General features: G+C 55.4%; 2 protein-coding genes across 7 annotated transcripts in view; both read left to right on the forward strand.

Moving 5' to 3' along the window:
• The window catches only part of MYO18A (myosin XVIIIA), a 95,708-nt gene extending 81,221 nt beyond the window's left edge, over positions 1–14,487 (forward strand). For 4 of the 6 annotated variants that reach the window (XM_021704212.2, XM_021704215.2, XM_021704214.2 and 1 more), the window contains 5 exons: positions 932–1,117; positions 1,462–1,601; positions 2,452–2,496; positions 5,686–5,808; positions 13,087–14,487. In XM_021704212.2, the coding sequence (XP_021559887.1) occupies positions 932–1,117; positions 1,462–1,601; positions 2,452–2,496; positions 5,686–5,808; positions 13,087–13,234 (642 nt within the window). In that variant the 3' untranslated portion in view covers positions 13,235–14,487. The remainder of the gene's footprint in view (positions 1–931; positions 1,118–1,461; positions 1,602–2,451; positions 2,497–5,685; positions 5,809–13,086) is intronic. The other 2 variants (XM_044921675.1, XM_021704216.2) reach the window with 1 other exon arrangement.
• Positions 13,468–14,127, forward strand: TIAF1 (TGFB1-induced anti-apoptotic factor 1). Its single transcript, XM_021704415.2, has 2 exons — positions 13,468–13,479; positions 13,783–14,127. Exons 1-2 carry the CDS (start codon positions 13,468–13,470, stop codon positions 14,125–14,127), a joined length of 357 nt encoding a protein of 118 aa, XP_021560090.1.
• Positions 14,488–22,282: the final 7,795 nt, after the last annotated feature.

Below are 22,282 nucleotides of genomic sequence, written 5' to 3' on the forward strand. Positions count from 1 at the left end.
TTATTTTAGAGACTGGGGGGCCCGTCGGTGGAGACCCCAGGGCCCGTCGGTGGTCGAACCGGAAGCAGGTCCTTCCCTCACACCCTGTCCCAACCTCCAGGTCATTTCTTGCCTATGGCCTGGTAGGGAAAAATGTGTTCCAAGTTTCTGGAGGAAGAGAGATGCATCAGGCTTAGAGGGATGGCTGTGTGCTTAGACTGTGATGACTTTTTAGTCTCCTAATCCAGGAACTCTCAACGAACCATTTACCTCGAGCGCAGGATCTAGCTTCCAGAGCTGCTGGGTTCAGGGTGTCTGAGGGAAGCGGGGCTGACTGTGTCAGTATGGGAAGGCCCAGGCTGTAGCCAGAGCACTCCTCCGAACTTGGTAGTGATGATGATGATGATGATGATGATGATGATGATGATGATGATGGCGCCTTTCAGCATGCCAGTTGCCTTCACGCACCCGACCTTATTCAATCTTTAAAAGACCCCGAGGGATGGGGCGCCTGGGTGGCTCAGTCAGTTGGGCATCTGCCTTTGGCTCAGGTCATGATCCAGGGTCCTGGGATCGAGCCCCACGTCGGGCTCCCTGCTCAGCGAGGAGTCTGCTTCTCTCTCTCTCTCTCTCTCTCTCTCTCTCTCTCTCTCTCGCTCGCTCGCTCTTTGTTGCCCTCTACCTCTCCCTCCACTGCTCATTCTTTCTCTTTCTCAAATGAATAAATAAAACCTTAAAAAAAAAAAAAGACCCTGAGGGAGTAGGTGTTGTTCTCCCATTTTATAGAAAGGCAAAGGAAGCCTCTTCAGAGGGCTTTTGTTCATGCCCAGCCACTAGTGAGCGGTGGTGCCAGAGCTGGACCCCAGGCCTCCTGACTCTGGAGCTCAGAGTCAGAGCCTCGTCCCTGTCCCGGCCTAGCTGATGGGCCTCTCTTCCCCACCTCCCTGTCCAGAGCCTGGCCAGCCGGCTCAAGGAGAACATGGAGAAGCTGACCGAGGAGCGAGATCAGCGCACCGCAGCTGAGAACCGGGAGAAGGAACAGAACAAGAGACTGCAGCGGCAGCTCCGGGACACCAAGGAGGAGATGGGCGAGCTCGCCAGGAAGGAGGCCGAGGCGAGCCGCAAGAAGCACGAACTGGTAATGCAGCCCAACCCGCGGGGGGGCCCCCCACCTCCACCCCGGAGCTGAGTGGTTGTTATGCACACACCTCCCCGCTAGGCGGGTGGGGGGCGGACCACAAAGAAACCGGAGTTTAGATCATGGGAAGGAAGAGGAACGTGGCAAGGAGACGGTCCAGGAAGTCCCGAAGGCAGGCCCGGGGCCAAGGGTGGGACCCGAGTGTCCATCCAGCGAGCCCAGGCTTGCAGCAGCCTCCACAGAGTTCCTGCCTGGCTGGGAGACACTTGAAGCCGGCTTTTTCTGGAGCACCTGGATGAGAGACTAGCCCTCCGCTGAACTGGACTGCCTACTCTTCCGCCTAGGAGATGGATCTGGAGAGCCTAGAGGCTGCTAACCAGAGCCTGCAGGCCGATCTCAAACTGGCATTCAAGCGCATTGGGGACCTGCAGGCCGCCATCGAGGACGAGATGGAGAGCGACGAGAATGAGGACCTCATCACCAGGTGAGGGGGCCTCTGTGGCAGCGGCGGCCCGCACCAAGGCCCTCTGACCACCTCTGGAGCAGGCCATGAGGCAGAACAGCCACGACCTCTGTCTCCCTGCCACCAAGCCACCAGTCCACCTTTCCCTCATTGCCAGCCCCCAGCACGGACCCTGTCCTGTATTGACCGAGGGCAGGACAGGTGTCCCCTGGCTGAGACGCCCTCCCTCTTCCTCCCTGTCCTCCCTCCCCGAGGCCTCCCAGGAACCTGGCTCTCCAGCTCTGCCTGCTCACGATGAGTTATTCCCCCGTTCAGCTGCATTTCCGATGGTGCCTGTCCCACTCTGGGGAAAGCAGAGATTTAAGGCCGGTGGTGCCTTGTTACCATGCCAGAGATTTTCTCTCATAAAACCCACCCAGGGAATGGTTCAGGAGAGAGAGAGAGAGAGAGAGAGAGATTTGTAGTCTGAGGCTGAGGAAGAAGTCACAGGGCAGGTAGACCGGTAGCTCTGGGGGGTGAGGGTCGGGCCCTGGAGAAGCTCCCAGGGCTGCCTTGGACAGAACCCCGGCCCCCCAGACCTGCCCCCTTCCCGAGCGAGCGCTGGTGCCCCATCCTGCAGGCAGGTCCCGGCCCACACAGGGAGCCTGCTCCTTCGGGGCAGGAAAACGGTGCCCCAGGGCAACCCAGACCTCCCTCTGAACACAGCACTGCCACTGTCCCCACCCCACCCCCAGCTGGTCTCAGCCAGGCAGAGCCATCTCTTGCTGAAGAAACAGGGGTCCTCAGCGGAGAGGTCCACCTTGGTTTGCCCACTGATTTTTCAGTCTTCTTCTTCTGGCCCTCTTGCCCACCATTTTCTTTCTGTTTCCAGTTTGCAGGACATGGTGACAAAGTATCAGAAAAGAAAGAATAAACCGTGAGGACTGGAGCGCACGCGCTCTCTGCCTCTCCCGTGGTGTCTAACCGCCCCTAACCCTGGCTCCCACCCAGGGCCCCTGCTGCATGCCGCACGTGGACACAGCCTCTCACACCTCCTCCGAGCTAGTTCCTCGCTAACACTGCTGGCTCTGTCCTGAGGAGAGGCAAGGCGAGGGGCCCGGCCCTGCGTCGAAGGTGGAGGGCAGGCAGTGAGGCGTGCTCACGCCCTGGATGGGCAGGATGGGGGCTCCCACAGAAAAGGGAGCTCAGCCTCAGTCTGCCTTCCTGAGCTCCAGCCCTCTCCTCCCTCAGAAAGCAGGCAGAGCTGCCTCCCCAGCCTGTTTCCCTGGGGGAAAATCTGACTGGGCTGGATTTGTCCACATCCTGGGGCTCCTTTGGAGCCTACACCGCCCGAAAGAAGCAGGCAGCTTTCGTTTTGAAAAGGTCCGCCACCTTCCTGTGGCAGACGAGGGTACGAGGTGCGGGGCATCTAGCAGTTCCTTGTCTGGAGAAGGCATCCAGCCAGCCCGTCACGGGCCGCTCCACAGGGGCAGGCGAAGGGAACCCAGCCCGACGGGTTTCCTTTGCTCCCTGCGGGCACCTCGGGCAGAGGGAGGCCCCGGGCCCTTGCGCTGGTGCTGTCCTCTGTCAGGTGGTGGGGAGCCCAGGAAATCCCCCCTCTCTCTTCGATTCCTTCTGTGGGTGGGAGCTGGACGGCGCGTGCAGAGGCCTGGAGGCGGATCAGAGTGATCCTCCGTGGAGTGGAGTTCGTCAGGGCTGTTTGTTTGAAGGTTGTTTTTTTAGCGTGGCATTGGATTTCCTCCCCCTACTCTCTCCTGCCCGGCAGGCCTCCTCCCCTGGCCGGGGTGGGCAGGCGGCAGCGCACAGGACTCCGGGAGAGCTAATGATAAATGTAATAGTGTGTAACAGTGATAGAGGGCCACTGGAGCCCGGTTGTCACACACAATTAATATCCCCCGCCGTCCTGTCTCCGTTTGTTTGTTCCCCCGCGATTCGGCTCCCAGTTAACTAATAGCACATGAGCCTGGACATAAATTGTATTTGACTCGGGGTTTAATTCCGACCATTTAAAATTTCAACTGCCCCCTGAGCCTGCGTGCCCCTGGAGTTTGTTTAGGGGCCTGATTATTTAAGGAAAAGAACCTAAACACCACCTATATGCTTGAAACTAAAGGGAAGGCGAGGGCGGGCAGGCTGGCGTCTCCATCCATTCGCTGCTCTGAATGGAAGGAGGAAAATTCGTATTCTGGGTCCACGACGCTCCATCCCCTGTGTGTTCCAGCCCTGCCATCCTTGGGCTGGAGGAGCTTCGAGGGCTGATAAAATGCGCATTTAAGATCATCTTCTAAACCACTGCCAGGCATGGGCACGTGCACGCGCGCGCACACACACACACACACACACACCCCTGTGTGCACTCAACGCAGCCGCACTGGGGCGTGCAGTCCTCACCACAGTCCCGCTGATGGCAGAGGTGGTGTGGCTCCGTGCTCAGCAGCTCTGGGCCCCAGCTCCCAAGTTATCGAGCAAGAGCGAGTAAGTGTGCTAAGGCGGGCAGAAAAATAATGTTTCGATTTACTTAGAGATAGAGTTGTTATTGCCATAACCTTAATGAAAGCAGTAAACAGTGCAGTATTAAGGGAGATTTATACAGAAACACTTTTAACATGTAGACATAGATTTTGCGATGCATACAGCACCTCCTTTCTAAAGGCAATCAATATGCTTATGAACGGGGGTGATAAATTAGAGGCTCTGAAGCTAGAGAAGGAGGTTTTTTGCACGGGTGTATAAATCAGGTGGTATTGGCGTTCCGTGGGGCCCATGCACCACAGTAAATCTGCCAAGCTCGGACAGGCACGGGGCTTGCATTAGTGGTTTCGGGGCTCTCTGCTAAACTCCCGTTTACCCGGGGCATCAGCCAGCCTCGTCCTTGTTATAATTCTGTATCTGATGGAAGCCCATAAAATATGCCTCTTTGTTCCCCTCCCAACGGGTCATGCTCTCTCACAGTCCCCAGAACGGAGTCTGGTGGTTTCCTCTGTGTGTGTGTGTGTGTTTGCACGTGCATGCACACACACGCACGCCTGTATGGCTATTTATTCAAGAACATAATTCAGGAATGGGGCTGCTCGTGTTGACACAGATGAAAGGAAATTTATATCAAGGAAAATTGGCATCTCCGTAGCAGGGGAACGTGGGAGCAGACATTTTGCAGAATTCTAGAAGCATTCTCACTCAGAAGCTGTCCCTAAGCCCCCGCTGCTTTGTGAAGGAGTCACCACGACTCCAGCTTCCAAATCGGACTCCTTGGGGCTTTTCTGCCGGTAGAGAGGGCTCAGGCCAGCTTGGCCAGACGCACAACTGAAGAGCAAGGGCTAGAGGCTGCCTGACGGAGGGAAGAGGAGCCTGGGAGAGACAGAGCCATTGTCTGGGACTTTCTGGGGCTCAAGTGGATCTCCAGGACGCAGTTTGAATCCCAGAGCCATTGCCAGCACCTCAGGAAATGGCGGATGCCCCCTCCTCACCCTTCTGTTTCTTAAGGGCCAGGGAAGTCGCAGGGTGGTCTGGGATCTGGCCGGTCGCACTCAGCGCGGCCATCAGCCAAGGAGCCTCCAGTTCAAGCTAACTGAAGGCATAACGATGCCCTTCTCTCCCCCCCACCCCACCCCCCATGGCCCGCAGTCTGGCTCTCACAGCGAAGGCTTGCGAAACGGCCGCAGCTGTGGCCACATTTCTGGGAGTGGGCAGACAGGAAACGGAGTAGGCCTCAGGAATTAGCATATGGCCTGGGACTGGTCTTTTTAACCAGCGGCCATTTTAGCTGGAACTCCTAAGTGAATGGTTTCCCTGTCATCCTCATTGCGTTTGTTTGGCTCGATAGCAGTCTGTCACAGAAAGTCGAATGGGAGGTGCCTCTATGCTCCTCAGGGTCCTCTTGGTGGCTATCACTAAGTGTGGCCTGCTGAGTGGGGCAGGGTCCTCGTGAATGGGGCGCCCCATCTAACCTCCCTTGTTCTGCTCCCTGACTCACTGATATGCATGCCACCCCGCATCCCACCCCCCACCTCAAGGCAAACCTGCTGCCCCTTCCGCACTCCCTACTGGGCCTCGGGTGAGCTCCTCCTCCCCGGCCTTGCCTACCTTTCTGCTCCTCATCCCACAGCGAGGGGGATTCCGATGTGGACTCAGAGCTGGAGGACCGGGTCGACGGGGTCAAGTCATGGTTGTCGAAAAACAAGGGGCCTTCCAAGGCAGCTTCCGATGATGGCAGCTTGAAGAGTTCCAGGTGAGCACGTGGCCTTGAGCTGGGGGGAAAAGCTACCCCCTGCACCAGGGATAAAGGAGCAGTGCCTCGATCCCGGAGAGGCCAGGCCTCTGGTCCTGGCGTCTCTAGCCTGGCATGTGTATGCGGGGCCCAGGCATGCCCCCAGCATGAGGAATGAGCACGGGAGGCTCAGTGTCTCCTTAGTCAGGGTCTGCGGCACCCTTGTTTTTCCCAGGTAATGGTTTCCTACCAGGCTCGGGGCTTTGGTTTGCTGCAGGGTTGACTTCATCCCCACTTACTCATTCAACAAATGGTGGTTGAACCACCAGAAAGTTTGGGGCCCAGAATCAAGACTGGAATGGGGCATAAGGAGTCTCTGGACCCCACAACCCTGAACAGGGTTGGCTCGGGCCGGCTCTGGACCTCTGAAATCTTAACGGGACGAGCAGCAGAAAAGGCACTGGTCCCCCTGACTCGCCTATCATAGCCACATTGCTCTTTCTCTGCCCATTCTCTCCTTCCTCTGATCTTTTCACCAGGCCCCCTCACCGCCCCCCCCCCCCCGCTTCCTGCTCACACCCATCCCCTGCAAGAACTCATTCCCCCTTTGTCCAGCCAAGTCTGTCTTCCGATCACACAGACAGCTCCCCCTGGAATCCAGCTTCACGGTCCCCATCCCTCACTGCCTCCCAGTTTCTCCCCAACTCAGAGCCAACCTGATCCCCGCCCCATCCCGCGCACACCCTTCCCCACCCCCCTCCCAGAGTTAGCGGGTAGGCTGGGTTGACAAGTAATACCCCCCCTCCTCCCACTCCCCTGAGGCCCCTTCCCAAGTCCAGCCCCTCACTCACCACCAGCACCGCGCAGCCCCCTCTAATTGGTTTAATTTATTCAGCCAAACAACATTTTGTTACCGCAGATAATGCTGCCTTCCCCGCCCCACTGCCGTTCACCTCGGCGTGGCACAAGGCTCCAGGTAGTTGACAATGAAATAAATTGAACTAAACGTTTTAGAGGGGGAAAAGTGATGAAATAGAACAATGGTCTAATTTACATGACATTCTCCATGAAGCTATTTTCACTGACGCAAATTATTTTGCTTCATTTCCTCCGATGCTCTCACTGCCACTTTGCCGGGTGCTGCTGGTTGCTCCCTTTGCCTCCCTCCCCCTGTGTCTTCATTCCCTGAGTTTCATGCAGGCTCCTCTCTCTCTCTCTCTCTCTCTCTCTCTCTCTCTCTCTCTCTCATTCTGTCTGTGCTGCCTCTAATCCACTGCTGGTTCTCTTTCCGGCCTCACCTCCCTCCCCTAGAACGGCCCTCAACAGCTCCAGCAAAGAGGGCAAGGGGGTGGAGGAGAGACCGGCCTCGGCGCTGAGCTCCCTGAGCTACCGGAAACGGCTCACCCTGAAGGACTCCATCGGGGGCACTGGGGATGAGGACTCGCTCTTCACCACCCTGAGCGAGCGGCCAGCCTCCCCCGAGAGGCCCCCCCGGAAGACCCACACGCGCCCCAGGGAGGAGCCGGACGAATGCCGCTCGGCCGGCTTCGAGGCCCCGAGCCGCCCGGGCCGGGGGCTGGAGAAGCGGTGGGGCTCCGACTTCGACCGGGCCCCCACAGTCTCTGCCCCCACCAGCCGGGCCTCCTCGGCCACGCGGCGTGGCTCTGGTGAGGACGGGGCGCGCTCGTCCATGAGCTTCTCGCTCTCGGGCTCCCCCAGTTGGCCGCACAGCGCCTCCCGGCTCGATACCCTCTCCAGGACCCTCAGTCCTTCCCTGAGCCGGGCCTCGGACCTGGGCCGGGACAGCCCCGATTCCCGCCTGTCCCTGGGCCAGAGCTGCCTGGATGCGTGGGATGACCGAGCCAGTGTGGCCTTGAGCGAGGCCCACTCCCAGTACAGCCACCCGTCGCTGGCCCGCAGTCTGTCGGTGCCACCGCGGCCCCGCGGCTCAGCCTCTGCCACGGACGAGCCTCTCGGCTCCGGCATCCGCCCGGTCAGCCGTCACTCCTACCTGGACCCCGACCTGGAGGCCGCCATCAATGAGGTCTTGAGCTACAAGCCCGTAACGTTCCAGAGGAGCAGCCTGGAGCCCGACTCGGAGGAGGACGACCGGAAGAGCATCCAAAGTGTCCGCAGCGCCCAGCTCGAGCTCCCGGCGCGGGCGGCCAGCATCCGCCGCTCAGCCTCGGCCGCCGATGTGTCCCGGCCCCGCAGCAGCCGCAGGGGCCGCGGCAGGAGACAGAGCGGCTCCAGCTCCAGCTCCAGCTGCAGCTCCGAGGAGTCCTCGGAGCACAAGCGGCGGAAGAAGGGGCGCTCGCGAAAGAGCAAGAAGAAATCCAAATCGAGAAGGAAGAGGACGGAGAGCGAGTCGGAGTCCTCGTCGACCTCCAGCGGCTCCACCGTGTCAGGCCACAGCCGCTCGAGCGTGAAGAAGGGCCCAGCTGCAGAAGCGGAGGAGGCAGGCCGGGCCGGCCGGCGGTCCCGGCAGTCTCGGAAGGAGGAGAAGCAGCGCAAGAAGGAGGTGGACAGCCTGATGATGCGGTACCTGTACCGGCCCGAGAGCGACTAGAGTAGTAGGTGGTGCCTGGCGTGGAGCATGGAGTGTGCAGCTCGGTGTGAACTAACGTGCTCCCACCCCACCCGCCACAACCGGCGCCTGGCCTCCGGGAGCTTTCTGGCTACCTTGGAGAGTGGGGCCGGTCCGTCCTTCTGAGCCCTGAGCCCCGGCGACCGATCCTGCTGAGGATGGCCGGTCACACTTATTAAGTCCCTACCATGAGCCGGGGGCTCCCCTAGATATTCGCCACACTGTGTTCACCTAATCCTCAGACTAACTCCGGAACAGACCTGATGAGCCTCACTTTATAGGAGAGAAAGCTGAGGCTCAGGGAGGTGAAGTCACTTGCCAAGGTCACACAGTTGGGAAGTGATGTTGCTGGGATCTGAATGGAGTCTATTCAACTTGCCCTTGACCACTCCTCCAAACGGCCCAAGGCAGAGCACGGGGGTGACATGTTTACTGTGTGTGCCTGGCAGCACCGATATGGGGGATTTGTCCATGGCCCCGACAGGTTGGTCTCGGGAAAGGGCTCTCGCTGCCCGCACCCCCCCACCCCCCGCCCTGGGTATGAGTTGGTACGTTAGTGACTATCAACCATCATGAGGCCTTTTGGCTCAGCTCTCCCCTGCCCTGCAAAGCCACCTTTCAAGCCTCGGGGTGCAAGGCTCACAGGGCCGCAGCCCCCACAGTACCACACCCTACATCAAACCCCGAAATGCCTGACTCCTTCCCCCAACCCTCCCACCTGAAGCCCACACATGGGCGTCACCTCGTCTCAGCACATCTTAAAATGTTATAATGAATAGAAATTAGCAGCTGCTGACTGACAGCCCCCTCCTGGCTCTCCTGCCTCCGCCAGCCTTCTCTCTGTGGGAAGAGAGATCTAGTAGTTAGGCCCTTTATGCCCACACCCCCATCTCAGAAGAAAGGCAAAGACTGACTCACTGGAATCCCATTGTTGCCAGTTTCCCTGGTGGGTGGTGACATTTGGATCACCCTGGTTATGTGAAGCTGTTTTCGGCGTGGTACCTCCCAGGGCAAGCTTGCTGCTTCCCAGGAGATATGACCCCAGAGTGCAGCCCCCTGGGGCATGGGCACTGCATGAACTAACACATACCTGTCGCATGCTTGTGGGCCTCTTGTGTCATGGAGCACCTGAACAGGTACACTGACCTGGCGGAGTTCTCTCCAAAGGGACCAGTTACGTTTTAAGAAATGGACAGGTAGGAGTGAATGTTACCTGCAGCTATTTGGAGGTGGGTGCAGGGATGGGATTAGGGGGATGGTGGGGAGAAGGTGGAATTTAAAAGTTGTATTTATTCATTTGAGACACAGAGATACAGAGAGAGGGAGCATGAGCAGGGGCAGAGGCAGAGGGAGAGGGAGAGGCAGAAGCAGACTCCCTGCTGAGCCAGGAGCCCGATGCAGGGCTTGATCCCAGGACCCCGGGATCCTGGGGCAGCTGAAGGCAGACGCTTAACCATCTGAGCCACCCAGGCAGAGAAGGTGGAATTTAAACCCAGACCAGGCTCATGACCATCTCAGACTCCTCGGACCCTGAGCTGCTCTGACACCAAGCCCTTGGGCTCAGCACTGCTCTGTCACTCCCCCCATGTGGCAGATGGGTGCAGGGTGCTCTGGGAAGAGCAGGAAGCATCTTGGTTGCACTAGGGAGCAGTTGTCAGCCCCACAGTGAGAAAAAGACAGGAGTCACAACATTGTGTTTACCGCCTCAGCCTTCCCCTCAGCAGCCCTGCTGAGTGCCCTGCTCCCCCAGCGCAGGAAGTCAGTCGATAGGCCAGGCCCTTCTGAGCGCTGCACCCCTTCCTGAAGAGGGAGAGAGACGTGGGCCTGGCTGGGCCATCCCACGCTGCTCAGCAGCTTGCATCTCAGACCCAACGCTCTCAGCCCAACGTCACCCTCGACCCTACGACCAGCAAGGACAAAAACCCACAAAGCCTGTTTCTTCCGCCAGCCACCTGCGCTGTTCCTCTTGTCCACCAGAAAAACAAGAGTAGTCCTGAAACCCTACACGCCACCACCGAGGAGGATTGGGTTCACGGCGGGGAGAGTGGGCACCGAGCCGAAGCTAGCCAGCCGATAGCAAGCCGGCTAGGGAAGGGCCAGGGGAGGGAGGACCTGGCTGGGCTCTGGGGAGCTAAACTGCCCGACGTGGGGGTGGGTGGGGAAGGGGTGCAGAGCGGTGGCTTAGCTTCCCATCTGGCGACAGGGACCGGTGAGAATTCAGACGGCGAACTCATCCATAGCAAAGGCAAGGAGAGGGGGCTGCCACCCTGGGCTCACCCAGCAGGAATTAGCTTATACACCAAATTGTTTGTGACAGCGTTTCACAGGAGACTCCGGCTTGTGGGGAGGAAAGCTTTTTGCACAATTTGGTTGAAATGTTCGAATTGCCGACCCTGAGTCTTGCCCTGGGGAGGGGGCTAGCTGCCTGCTGTTGACTACAGCTGTGGCACCAGAGAGCCTGGCTTGTAGCACACCCGGCTAGAAGCAAGGGTATCTTGCAGCTCCGCGGAGCAGGGGAGAGGAGCATGGAGTCGGCCCCCCTCTCCGGCTGCCTCCGCCCCTTGCCAGCACCCGGATGGAGCAGTGTCGGAACCTGGCTGTCATTTATCCAGGCGTCTGTCTGCTTGGCGGGCACAGGAATGTGGGAGTGGGGGCCACAGCCCCACTCAGGAGAGGCGTGGGAATGGAAAAGAGCTCAGATCGACCCTACCCCGCGGTGCCCCGTCTGCATCTGGGTCCCGGTCCTGGCATCTGCCTTGCCCCCCGTCTGCCCCCAAAATAACCCTGCTGTTTTTCCACAAAGTCAGTCCTTCCTTTACCCAACAGGAGACCTTAGCACTTGGGGGCCCAGAAATTCTGTCCAAAAATTGAAAATAAAACCAGGCTCCCACTAATTTAGAATTCAAACAACCCAAAAGCTAAAATAACCCCATTTTTTTCTATGTTGCACAGTCATCATTGAGCTTTATAATTTTGTCCCTGAGACACCCTAGAGTCCTTAAGTGCCTTTGGCCCATCAAAGTAAGACTCATTTATGTTCAGTCTAGTTTGTATTAAATGTGTTTTGTGCTATTCTGATTCCTTTAAAAATGGTAATTCATTCATGAGAAATATGATAACTATTAACCAGACTGCCCCATTCCTGAACCATTCTGCATAATTGAACATGTATTCTATCAGGCTCTTCCTTCTCCCCAGGGAGACAGAGAGAGAGAGAGAGAGACCTATCTTTACACACCCCCTGGGCTCTCACCCAGGCAGGCAGGGAACATTCAGGTTTGGTTGTGTTTTCTCTTCAGGTCACCCAATCTAGCAGCAGGGTGGAGTCAGCAAAAGGCTTTGAGGTCTAAGAGTCCAAGTTCAAATTTACATACTGGCTGTGTGACCTTGAGCAAGAGGCTTCCTCTCTCTGAACCAGCTTCCTGGTGACATTTCACAGGGTTGTCGTGAAGAGTAAGATGCCTGTGGTGTGCAGGGGACAGTGTCTCACACACAGGAAGTACTCCATAGCCAAACCCTTTCTTCCCAATACAGTTGGAAAAGCTAAGAATGTGGGTCTTTCTTGCAGAATACTGTTTCCGCCTCTTTTGGTTTGGGGATAGAAGAACTTCAAAGAGGCCAGTAAACAAGGTCCCCCCTGAGATTCTTAAAGCAGAGTTGGGGGTAGAGGGATCACTGAATTCCTGTTTATCCCAGGGGAAAGTCTCTGGGATCTGGAAGAAGAGCTGTGTCCCTGGGAGCGCGCTGGGCAGGAACTCTGGGTGCAGGGCATTGGTGGGGGGGCACTCTGGGCTGCATTTTGTTCAGAGGGCTGAAATTACGGTGCACTTGAACCAGCAAGGTAGCAGAGGTGGGAGGGGCAGGGGCAGGCGGTTCTAAGGCTTTGGGAAAGAAAGAAAAAAGGTGACTGGAGCAGGAGGTTTCCATCCTTGCTCAATGCCAGGAGCCTGCCCCATCCAGGGGATAATGTTCCTTCACATCCTAGTGAGGGGAAGCTGTAGGCTCCCGGTGGCCTGAGGAAAACTCTGCAGGGTTGGGTTATGGTACCAAGAAAGGGACGACTGTGCCATCCTGAAGCAGAGATCTAGCCAGTCCCTACATCCTTAGCCTCCTTTCCTTGTGGTGAGTAGATGATGCCATGGTCAAGGGCAGAAATGCTCACAGGCCTTAGGAAAACAATGAGGAGAAAGGGTTAAGGTCTGGGAGTATCCAGTGGGGAAAGCCCCTCCCTCTTAGAAGGAATCCCGTTTAGGGATAAGGTAACTTTGGCAGGTTGTAGCCAGGTAATCACCAGACTGCCAGTCTCCAAGTCAGTGTGGTCCAGGGACCACCTGCATCACAATCTTCTGGGGAAGAATTGAAAATGCAGAATTCCTCGGTTCCACCCAAAAGCTAACAAATCAAAATTTCTCAGGGGAAGGATGCAGGAGTCTGTAGCCAATTCTTAGGCATACTCAAGATTGAGACCCACGGTTCTACCACATTGCTTTCCAGGGAGTTTCAAAAGTTTTCAGAATCAAGACAATGCGCTCCTTTCCCTCACTACTCTGCATATCTTCTGGGGAAGTGAGGAATTGAATTTACTTCTCAATTTGTGGCTTTTGGGGAATGCTATGACGGGGCTTTGGGAGCCTCCCCAGACCCAAAGGCTTTGGTGCTGAGGGTTAAGGGCATCGTTCCGCCGTGACCTTGCTCCTCCTCTCTCCCGGCAGCCCTACCAGCTACTGGAAGTCCCTTGCCCCTGACCGGTCAGATGATGAGCACGACCCTTTGGACAGCACCTCCAGGCCGCGATACTCCCATCATAACTATCTGAGTGACAGCGACACAGAGGCCAAACCGACAGAGACCAACGCATAGCCCAGGGGAGTGGTCTGTACCTCTTGCACCCACCGGCCACCGCGGCCACGGCGCCTCTCCCAGGAAATGGTGGGGCACAGGTCTCCGCCACCTGACTGCTGATCTGCATGGGAAACACTCGGCCCCCTTGGGTCTGGGGGGCTTTCCAAGCTGTGGGTGTCTGACATCTCCACGTGGAAGAGGTGGTGGGGGAGTTTCTGAAAAGAGAACTTTTTGCTCCTTCTGCCTCCAAAATGCCACACTCTGTGGGCAGTGGCAGGTGGCTTGGCACTGCATGGAGCCAGCAAGCTGACCTCCATCTCAGCCCCCTGCTCAGGGACGGTGGGCAGATTGCCTGCTGGGACACTCTAGGTTGCTGGGTCCATGGGGAGGAGTCGGGGGGCAGGAACGGCCATTCCTCCCCACCCTGGCTTGGGGCGAGGGCTTTCTCTTCTCAGTGCCTGCTGTCTTTTTACTTTTAATTTAAATACCCAACCTCTCCATCACAGCTGCATCCCTGAGAGTGGGAGGGGGCTGTGGTGGCAGCTGGGGTTTGCGGGAATGACTAGGGGAATCTCATCTCCATCTTCACTCGAGAGCAGTCCTTTCTCTGCGCAGCTGGAGAGACCGGTGAGCGGAGCTGGGGCCAGATTCTTCAGTCAGCCTGGGGAGGGGCTCTCAGGTGCTTCTGGGTATGGGTCGAGCCAGCCTACGCAGGGGTGCGTATGTACCACCCGGCACTTTCGGCCCCTACCCCTCTCCGTCTCATCAGTGTGTTAAGTGCAATGACCTACTTAAGACTAAACCCATTCCACCTACAGCAGTTCGGGGCCTACCCAAGCACTGCCTCCCTGCCGCTCTGTCCAAGTTGCCTGGACTATAGGCCCAACTGGAGAGGGAAGGCCGCGGGTTGAGGGCTTGTGATCAGAAAAACTGAAGATGGGGGTTTGGGTCAGTACTGATGCGTATTAGACACAAGCCCTCACCGTTGTCCTGAGCCGGAGTCATTTTTCTTCATCCAGTTGCCCTGCCCCCACACACTTACCCTAGACATGACAACGTGTGGCCTGACAGTCCCAGCCCCCACCCTAAAGCTCATCCCACCAATGCCACCAGACTTGGGGGCCTGAGGGCAGTGCCTGGTGCCGCTCCCATCCGCTGCCCCCACCACCCCGCCCCCCCCCCCCGCCCCCTGCAATTGGTTGTATTCATTGGGCTGTGCTCTCTCTTCCCTGTTTACCTGATGTATGGAAATAAATGTCCTTTTCCTCCTGGCTCTGCCAATTTTCCTGCCTGTTCCTTCAGGCTCAGGTAAAGTCCTGGGTGGTCCCCGGGGAGCAGAGTCAGGATTCTGGTGGGGATGGGGGAAAGCGCCAGGGTCGCTGGCCTACTCCCACACCAGACCAGTGCCACTCAGAGCTTTGGAAGGTCATTTGGGGCAGGCAAAGGTAGTAGGATGAGAAGATTGGTCAAGGAAGACAAACCCCGTCTTTTATTTTAAAAGCCTGTGATTGTAATCAGGCAGAACCATCCACATTGCATCCTCTCCTGACCTCCACTCAGAAATGTTGAGGTCCCTCTGATTATTAAATCTTACCAATTACAGAGATCCTATCTCTCTCTCTTTTTTTTTTCTTGAGGGATGCAAGTCCTTCTTACTAGAAAAAAATTTTAGGTTTAATTTTAGTCATTCCAAATATGACTTTTTGATCAAAACATGGCAGAAGTCTCTCTGGCCCCCAGCCCCATTGTCCACAGGGCAACATGAGTAGGCTGGGAGTTCTGGCTTCTTTGCCCTGCTCAGTCTCTGCCTTCGTGCCTCACTGCCTCCACGCTTGCTCGGCTCACTGACAGCTAAGAGGCAGCTCTTGCAGAAGGGCAAGAAACAAATGGCCCCTCCTCCTCCTCTACCTTCTGTAATGTGACCAGTTATAATCCCTACACGCATAAAGTTTCTTTTATAGCTGGTCAATCAGGCTCCCCTGGTTTGTACAGGTAGGCAGGAAAGGGTATCAGACAGCCCTAATGCCAGTGCTCTGGTGATGTCAGCCACCCAGAAAGGGTCAAGAAAGGGAAGGAGGGAGGAGAGTCCCCCAGAATGAGTGGGAGAGGAGTGTAAAATGGATCCAACTTGAATGAAAGAGACTTCCCCTCTCCACTGCCCCCCCCCCCCCCGTTGAATAGCGAGGGTAGTAAAAGAAAAGTTACTTTTTTTTTTTTTTAACTGCTGGCTCCTCGTGTTCATCTTTTACTCGTGCTTTCAGATAGGAGGGTGCATTTTCTGTTTCTCCCAGGAACTAGTGTGACAACGTCCCTCCCATCTGCAGACAAGACCCCAACTCTGGACCCACAGTGACACAGGTCTCTGCCTAATTGGAAAGAGCATCATCAGTATCCAATAGTCTGGGGCAGAGTGCTTTGTTCAAGTCAGAAAGCTTATGTTATTCATTGATTCATTCACTCGACAGTCAAATATTTCATAACTGCCAGCTGTGGCCTAGGCCCTGTTCTAAGTGCTGGGGACCGATGAGTCTCCTTCCTTCGTAAAGCAGAGATTCTAGTGGAGAAGGTAGACATACAAAATAGGGACTGCGCCTACTAATATGTGCAAGCTTTGGGTGAGTAGAGAGATGCAAATTACAGTGTTTGTCATCTAGGGGCTCGTGGATCGGGGCAGACCCACGTGGAAATAATTACATGAGACATAACAGAAGGAGAGGAAGTTGCTTTGCACATATTATGGGGGGAGGTTAGGGGGGGCGGTTTCAGGTGGAGGGGGACAGGAAGGCTTCTAAAAGGAGCTGGTATTTTGAGCTGGGGCTTGAGGAAAGGCTAGCACTTCCACAGGTGTACCGGAAAAAAAGAAGAGCTTAAGCAAAGGCCCTGAGGCAGGGAAAGAAGGGTGGTGGTAGGGATCTCCATGGGCCGTCTAAGGAAGCCGGACATAGCCTCTCAAGACCGACACTTGAAGTTGCAGCAAAGCCCCTTGGCCGGGATGCTAGGCTCCAGGGAAGGATGCGATTCCCTCAGCACCAACTCCCCAGGGGAGTCCAGGAGCCTGCGGGTCCATCAAAGCCCAACTACCTTTTGGGTGTGCCTTCAGAGCTCCGTAAGCTCCCGCCCTCACCTGTATACTCATGGCAGCTCTGGTCCCTAAGATATAAATGATTCTCGCAAAACAGGCAGCAAATCTGTCCCTGTGCCAGGCGCAAAGCTGCCTCGACAGATTCTCCTCTCTAATCTCAGACCCTCAGGACTGCTCTGACTCCTGGATGAGAGGTGAGGACCAAAGCCCTGTGAGGCTCCCCACGGTGCCCAGCCTATGGCCAGAGACAACAGCGGCCCACAGTGACTCCTGAACTACCTCCTTTTGTCCTGTGTCCTCTTGGCAGATTATCCTAGTTGTTCCCCGCATGCCCCACCCCCATGCCTGGTGGCACAGACACTTAGCGATTTGCTCCTTAATTGTCCCCCAGCTAGGCTGCGCAGATGCCGCTCTTTAATCTCTCCTGATAAATGAATCGCGCCGCTCCTTTAATCATATGTTCATATCCAAGCCAATTTGAATCAATTTGGCAGTGAGCGTGTTGCAAGAGATGCCATGACTGCCGCTTTCCCCGCAGGGCCCCAGAGCCAGCCGGTCTGCTGTCCTCATCCTCAGCGAAGAGCCCAGGGGGCCCATCGGGGAAAGGATCTCCTACCCGAATGGTGGGGACTTTTCAAAGTCAATCATTCATTCCTGTCCTCCATGCTGGGCCCTGGGGGACTAGAGGGAGCTGGGTTTCCAAGGGCCTCCAGGTGGGAGGGAGGGGGCTGAGTCCGCCGGCAGCCCTCCTTGGTCACTGAACAAAGGGCCCCATTGTCATCCCTGGGAGAAAGCGCTGCCTTAAATCTAACCATAATCCTCCTGTTCCCCTTTCATTTCCTCTGAGCTGGTTCTCCTGGAAGCTGGAACTCTTGCTCACCTTCTACATAGCAACACATTCCAGACCAGCTTAGGCTGATTTGTCCTTGCCTGCTGCTGCCCCTAGCAGCCACCCCAGCTCCTTTCATCTTTCCCCAGGAAGTGTTCGATTCTAAATCCCCCAGCCTGGTGGGCAGTCGGGGACCTGCTTGGTAATGCACCAACTTTTGGTGCATTCGGAGCTGCCGCTTTCGCCCCTACACAGTGCTCGCCACGGGCCGTAGTGAAAACCGAACAAAAGCAGATAAAACCTGCTCTGCCAAGCGCTCCTGCCCCGGAGCACTGAGACCTTCGAGAAGGGGCTTGATCTCTTGGGCTCAGTTTCCTCAACTGTAAAACAAGGCGGTAGTGCTGGCAAGAACCTTCTGGCTCCTAAATTCGGAGGGACCCCTTCCCTGCTGTCCGCAGCACCTCCCTCCGCCACCCCTTCATCACCCTCGGTAAGGAGCCCCAGGGACCGGCGGGCGGCGCGCCTGGGGCCGCGAGGGGCCGGCGCTGGGGGAGGGACGTCCTCTCCTGGTGGGAGTCTGTCTGTCTGGGGTTGGTTCCGTCCAGCAGCCCGGTTGCGCCTCCGCGTCCTCTTCGTGTCCCTTCGGCTCTCCCCGCGGGCTCTGCCAGTCCGGACAGGCGCCCTCCCATTCGCGGAGAGCCCGTGTATTAGCATATTCATATGGCATTTGCATGACCCGCACCTCCGCGAGGCCGGGAAGCCACTGCCCTCCAAAGGTTCTTGAGCAGTTGACTGGGGTCGGCCTTGCTCTTCAAGGATTCCCTTTGTGTGAGGACCGGTCTCCTCGCTCAGCAACCCGACAATACTGTTTTCCCGCCTTTTTGAGGGCTTTTGGAGGTCCTTGGCAGGAGCTGGGAATGAGGGGTGCCCTTTCCGGCCTGTCATTAGTGACCCCGGGATGAGGAGGATGACAAAATCAACAATAGTTCCCATTTTGCTGAGCACCTACTTACTATGGTCCCATATGCTGAGCATTTACTATGTCCTCTAACCTTTATCACAACCATGCAGTGTCCTCTCCCTGAGGCTCATAGAGGTGACGTGTGTCCTACCAGGGACCTCCGCTTGGTTCCAGCAAAGGGCCAGGCGACTCCCAGCTCTTCTGACCTTGTCAGGGGATAAAGGGAGACGGGAGAGTGCCACGAATCACTGTCACGGTCGACGTCTCTAATCGCCATGTGCCTGGTATTCACAAAAGCTTGGCCTAAGTAAGGAAACACTTCTTGGCATTTTGGGGGGAAATGTCAACCTTATATTTCTGTTGCTCCTTACAATTTTCAGAGCATCCTCCATACATTATCACATTTTGTGCTTCATGCATATGGTGCCAACAATATGAGTAACAGCTCCACATGGCCCGGAATGCATATATTAAGCTATATTCACCTCAGTCTAATTTCATTACAGTATAATGGAAAAATCCAGACCGTTTTCTGGGATTTGATCTGGGAGAAGTGATTTCCAGAGCAATAGTCATTCTGGAGTTAACAAGGATGCTAGATTTGTTTAGAAGGAATTTCACAGAGAAATTAAGTCTTTTGTAGCGTAAACCCCAGTGATGGGTCATATACAAGAGGGAGATTCCAAAAAGGATGTGTGCTTTGCAATTGAAGTCAGTGACATAAATCTCCCAGTGGAATATTTAAATGTGCAGATAGAATTTGCTTTAGATATCAAAAGTCAGCAATGACAGTTTTACAAAAACAAAACAAAACCAAAAAAACCTCAAAGAGGATATTAAGATTCAACACCATCCAGGCAAATTATATTTGAGGTGGCTTAAGAGTCAAAGAGTTTCCACATTTTAATAAATTTTTATATGTTTTGTGCCACATCTATGATCTGACTAGATTGGGAAAAGAAGCAAATGGATTTTGGGAAAAGAGGACGCTAGGGAATTTGAAAGCGGAGAATCAAAAAAGAAGGAATTAAAAAAAAAAAACAACCACATACACATTCTGGTATTAGAAGATGCAGCCAATAGCCTTGGAAACATTATGTCTCTGAAAGATGGGTCAATGACCGGTAATCAGGCAAATACAAAATTGTATGCAGTGAAATAGGCCTCATGGCTCGTATTTAGTCCTGGGGACGGGCAGGTGGCAGTGCAGGTTGGCACCTTTGCTTGAGGGCTGCTTCCGGCCCCCCCAGTACTATCCTCGGGAGAGCAAGGAAGAGTCACCCCAGGGAGTGGCACTGCCCTGGAAGTTTCTGCCCTAGAAGCACAGAACTCGTGGCCTGCCTCTGAGAGCCCTAGAGCTCATCTGTGGAGGCTGCTGTTTCCAGTAGACCACATACTGAGCCAACTGGGCAAGACTGAATAGCAGAAAAGGAGTTTCTGCTCCCAGGAACTGGCAAAATAAGCCTAGAGAACCAACTAGAAAGTGAGGCAGTCTTACAGGTCTATGAATGGGTTCTTAAGGGAATGTGTGCCTATGACAAAGGTACATGTGAAAACACAGATAAATAGATAAACACTAGAAGGCGCCTTAAAAATTAGAAATAGGCTGGGCAACTGGGTAGCTCAGTCGGTGAAGCGTCTGCCTTCGGCTCAGGTCATGATCCCAGGGTCCTAGGATGAGTCCCACAGCAAGCTCCCTGCTCAGCAGGAAGTCTGCTTCTCCCTCTGCCTGCCATTCCCCCTGCTTGTGCTCTCTCTCTTTTCTCTCTTTCTCAAATAAATAAGTAAAATCTTTTTAAAAATTAGAAATAGGTTTATTTGAGGCTGAGTTATAGATGAAGTATCTGCTTATAATACAAAGTTTTCAGACCTTTTTTTTTTTTTTTTTTTTAATTTGAGAGAGAGAGAGACAGCATGAGAGGGGATAGGGTCAGAGGGAGAAGCAGGCTCCCCGCTGAGCCGGGAGCCCGATGCGGGACTCGATCCCAGGACTCCGGGATCATGACCTGAGCCGAAGGCAGTCGCTTAACCAACTGAGCCACCCAGGCGCCCTAAAAGTTCTTTTTTTTTTTATTATTTTTTTTTTATTTGAGAGAGAGAGAGTGAGAGAGAGCATGAGAGGAGAGAGGGTCAGAGGGAGAAGCAGACTCCCCGCTGAGCGGGGAGCCTGATATGGGACTCGATCCCGGGACTCCAGGATCATGACCTGAGCCGAAGGCAGTCGCTTAACCAACTGAGCCACCCAGGCGCCCTCTTTTTTTTTTTTTTTTAAAGATTTTACTTATTTATTTGAGAGAGAGAGAATGAGAGAGAGCACACATGAGAGGGGGGAGGGCCAGAGGGAGAAGCAGACTCCCCGCTGAGCAGGGAGCCCGATGCGGGACTCGATCCTGGGACTCCAGGATCATGACCTGAGCCGAAGGCAGTCGCTTAACCAACTGGGCCACCCAGGCGCCCCAGACCGTTTTTTTTTTTAAGTCAGTACAGATGTATGTCTGTGCCAAACACCAAAGAAGACCCCAAGTTGTCATATTAGTGTGATTTTAAAGAGTAGCTTCTTTCCCGGCATTTCATAGATAGAAATAGCAGCCGAGGGTGGGGGGTGGAAACCAATGTGGCAAAGCTGCTTAGAAACCGCTTAGATCCCTTGCTCGAGGAAAGCCGTTTTTAAAGCAGCAGGTACCTCTTGGCACGGAGAGTAGAAGCTGGAAGAGGAGCAGATTGGAGGGTGGAACCTGAACAGGGTATCTAGGGGAGAGGAAGGCGGGGGGAGCATCTAGACGGGCCCTCCCGTGCAGCCTGGAGCCCGGCAGGTGACAGGTTTCCGAAAGGAGACGCTTGTACTCTTGTCGGTGAAGGGACTGGTGCAGTGGGGTAAGGAGAAGCCAAGAGTCAAAAGGTCATTTAGAATATTTGTGTCATGGTTGTATACTTTTTTTTTTTTTTTTTTTTAAGATCTCGGCTGATGGACAAAATTCAGTGGCCAGACTTTGTGCCTGGCGGATGGATCTGTGCTTCTCAGACCTGACTCCATCTAAGAACGTTTAGCCCCTTAAGGAAAAACTATTTTTGCTGTTTCCGAGAGGCAAGCGACGAGTGAGTTCTCTGAGAAAATGAGAAGGTATAGGTATTAGAAGGGGACGCCTGGGGGCTCGGGCATCGCAGAAGATCCAGGAGGACTAAGTCCCCTGGGGCTAGGGGTGAGCCTCCTCTCCCGCCCCGCCCCCACTCTTTGCTCCCCAGTAGAAATCAGCTACAAATCTCAGCTTGTTGGGAACAGATGGCCTTGGCTGACGAATAAGCCACCGCAGGCTGCTCCACCTGTTCTCGGGCTGGAATAATCAGCTCGAGACAAACATCGGCGCTGAAATAACTCATGGCAGCGGGTGATGCGCAGGCACAGATTCCAAAAATCTTTTAAATAGACCCCCTCCAAGTCTCTCCCCTCCCCAGGCCCTAGAGGCCATCAGGGAAAGGTAATGGAGCAGAGAAGACAGATCGAACCCCAAACGGAGCCTGATGCCCAACTGGTGGCGCCGCGGGGTGGGGGTGAGGGCCTGGGCGGGGGGCGAGGCTGGGTTCTGCGTGGGAGGGGCGTGGGGTGGGGTGGGGGCCCCATTCACCTGCGCTGCGCAGGAAGTTATTTCGCAAGCGCACGTGGAGAACGTGGGAATGGTTGGTCCGTGTCAGGGACAAATGTGAGGAGATCCCACCAGTCGCGGATAGTAGAGAACTGAAAATTTCAGATTCATTTGAATTGTTCATTAAAGGAGTGATATGCAAATGAGGCCAAGCTACTGCGAATCTCTCAGCAGCTCAGACAGCTCTGCCAGCAGCCGCGGAGGGTGGGTGCCCGGGTGCCCATACTTCTGTGGATTTGTGTTGCCTCTCCTCACCTCCTTGATGAAGTCAGCTGGGCTAATGTTCCCTGGCAGAGGCAGATGAGCCCGTCGGGGAAGTGACAGCGCTGGCAAGCAGTGGTGACGGCAGTTGGGGAAGGGGGGGGGTGGGTGCCGTCTGAGATGGGGGTCCAGCTCCTGTGGATTCAGTCAGGAGAGGGCGGGAATTGAGAGATTGGAGCGAAGCTGACTTCTTGCTCTGGGTGCCTCAGGCAGGCGGCTCCCCTTGGTCCAGCAACCCAACCCAAACCCCCCCCCCCCCCCCCCCCCCCCCCCCCCCCCCCCCCCCCCCCCC

The sequence above is a fragment of the Neomonachus schauinslandi genome, chromosome 15 (assembly GCF_002201575.2).
Source record: "Neomonachus schauinslandi chromosome 15, ASM220157v2, whole genome shotgun sequence".
NCBI classification, from domain to species: domain Eukaryota; kingdom Metazoa; phylum Chordata; class Mammalia; order Carnivora; family Phocidae; genus Neomonachus; species Neomonachus schauinslandi.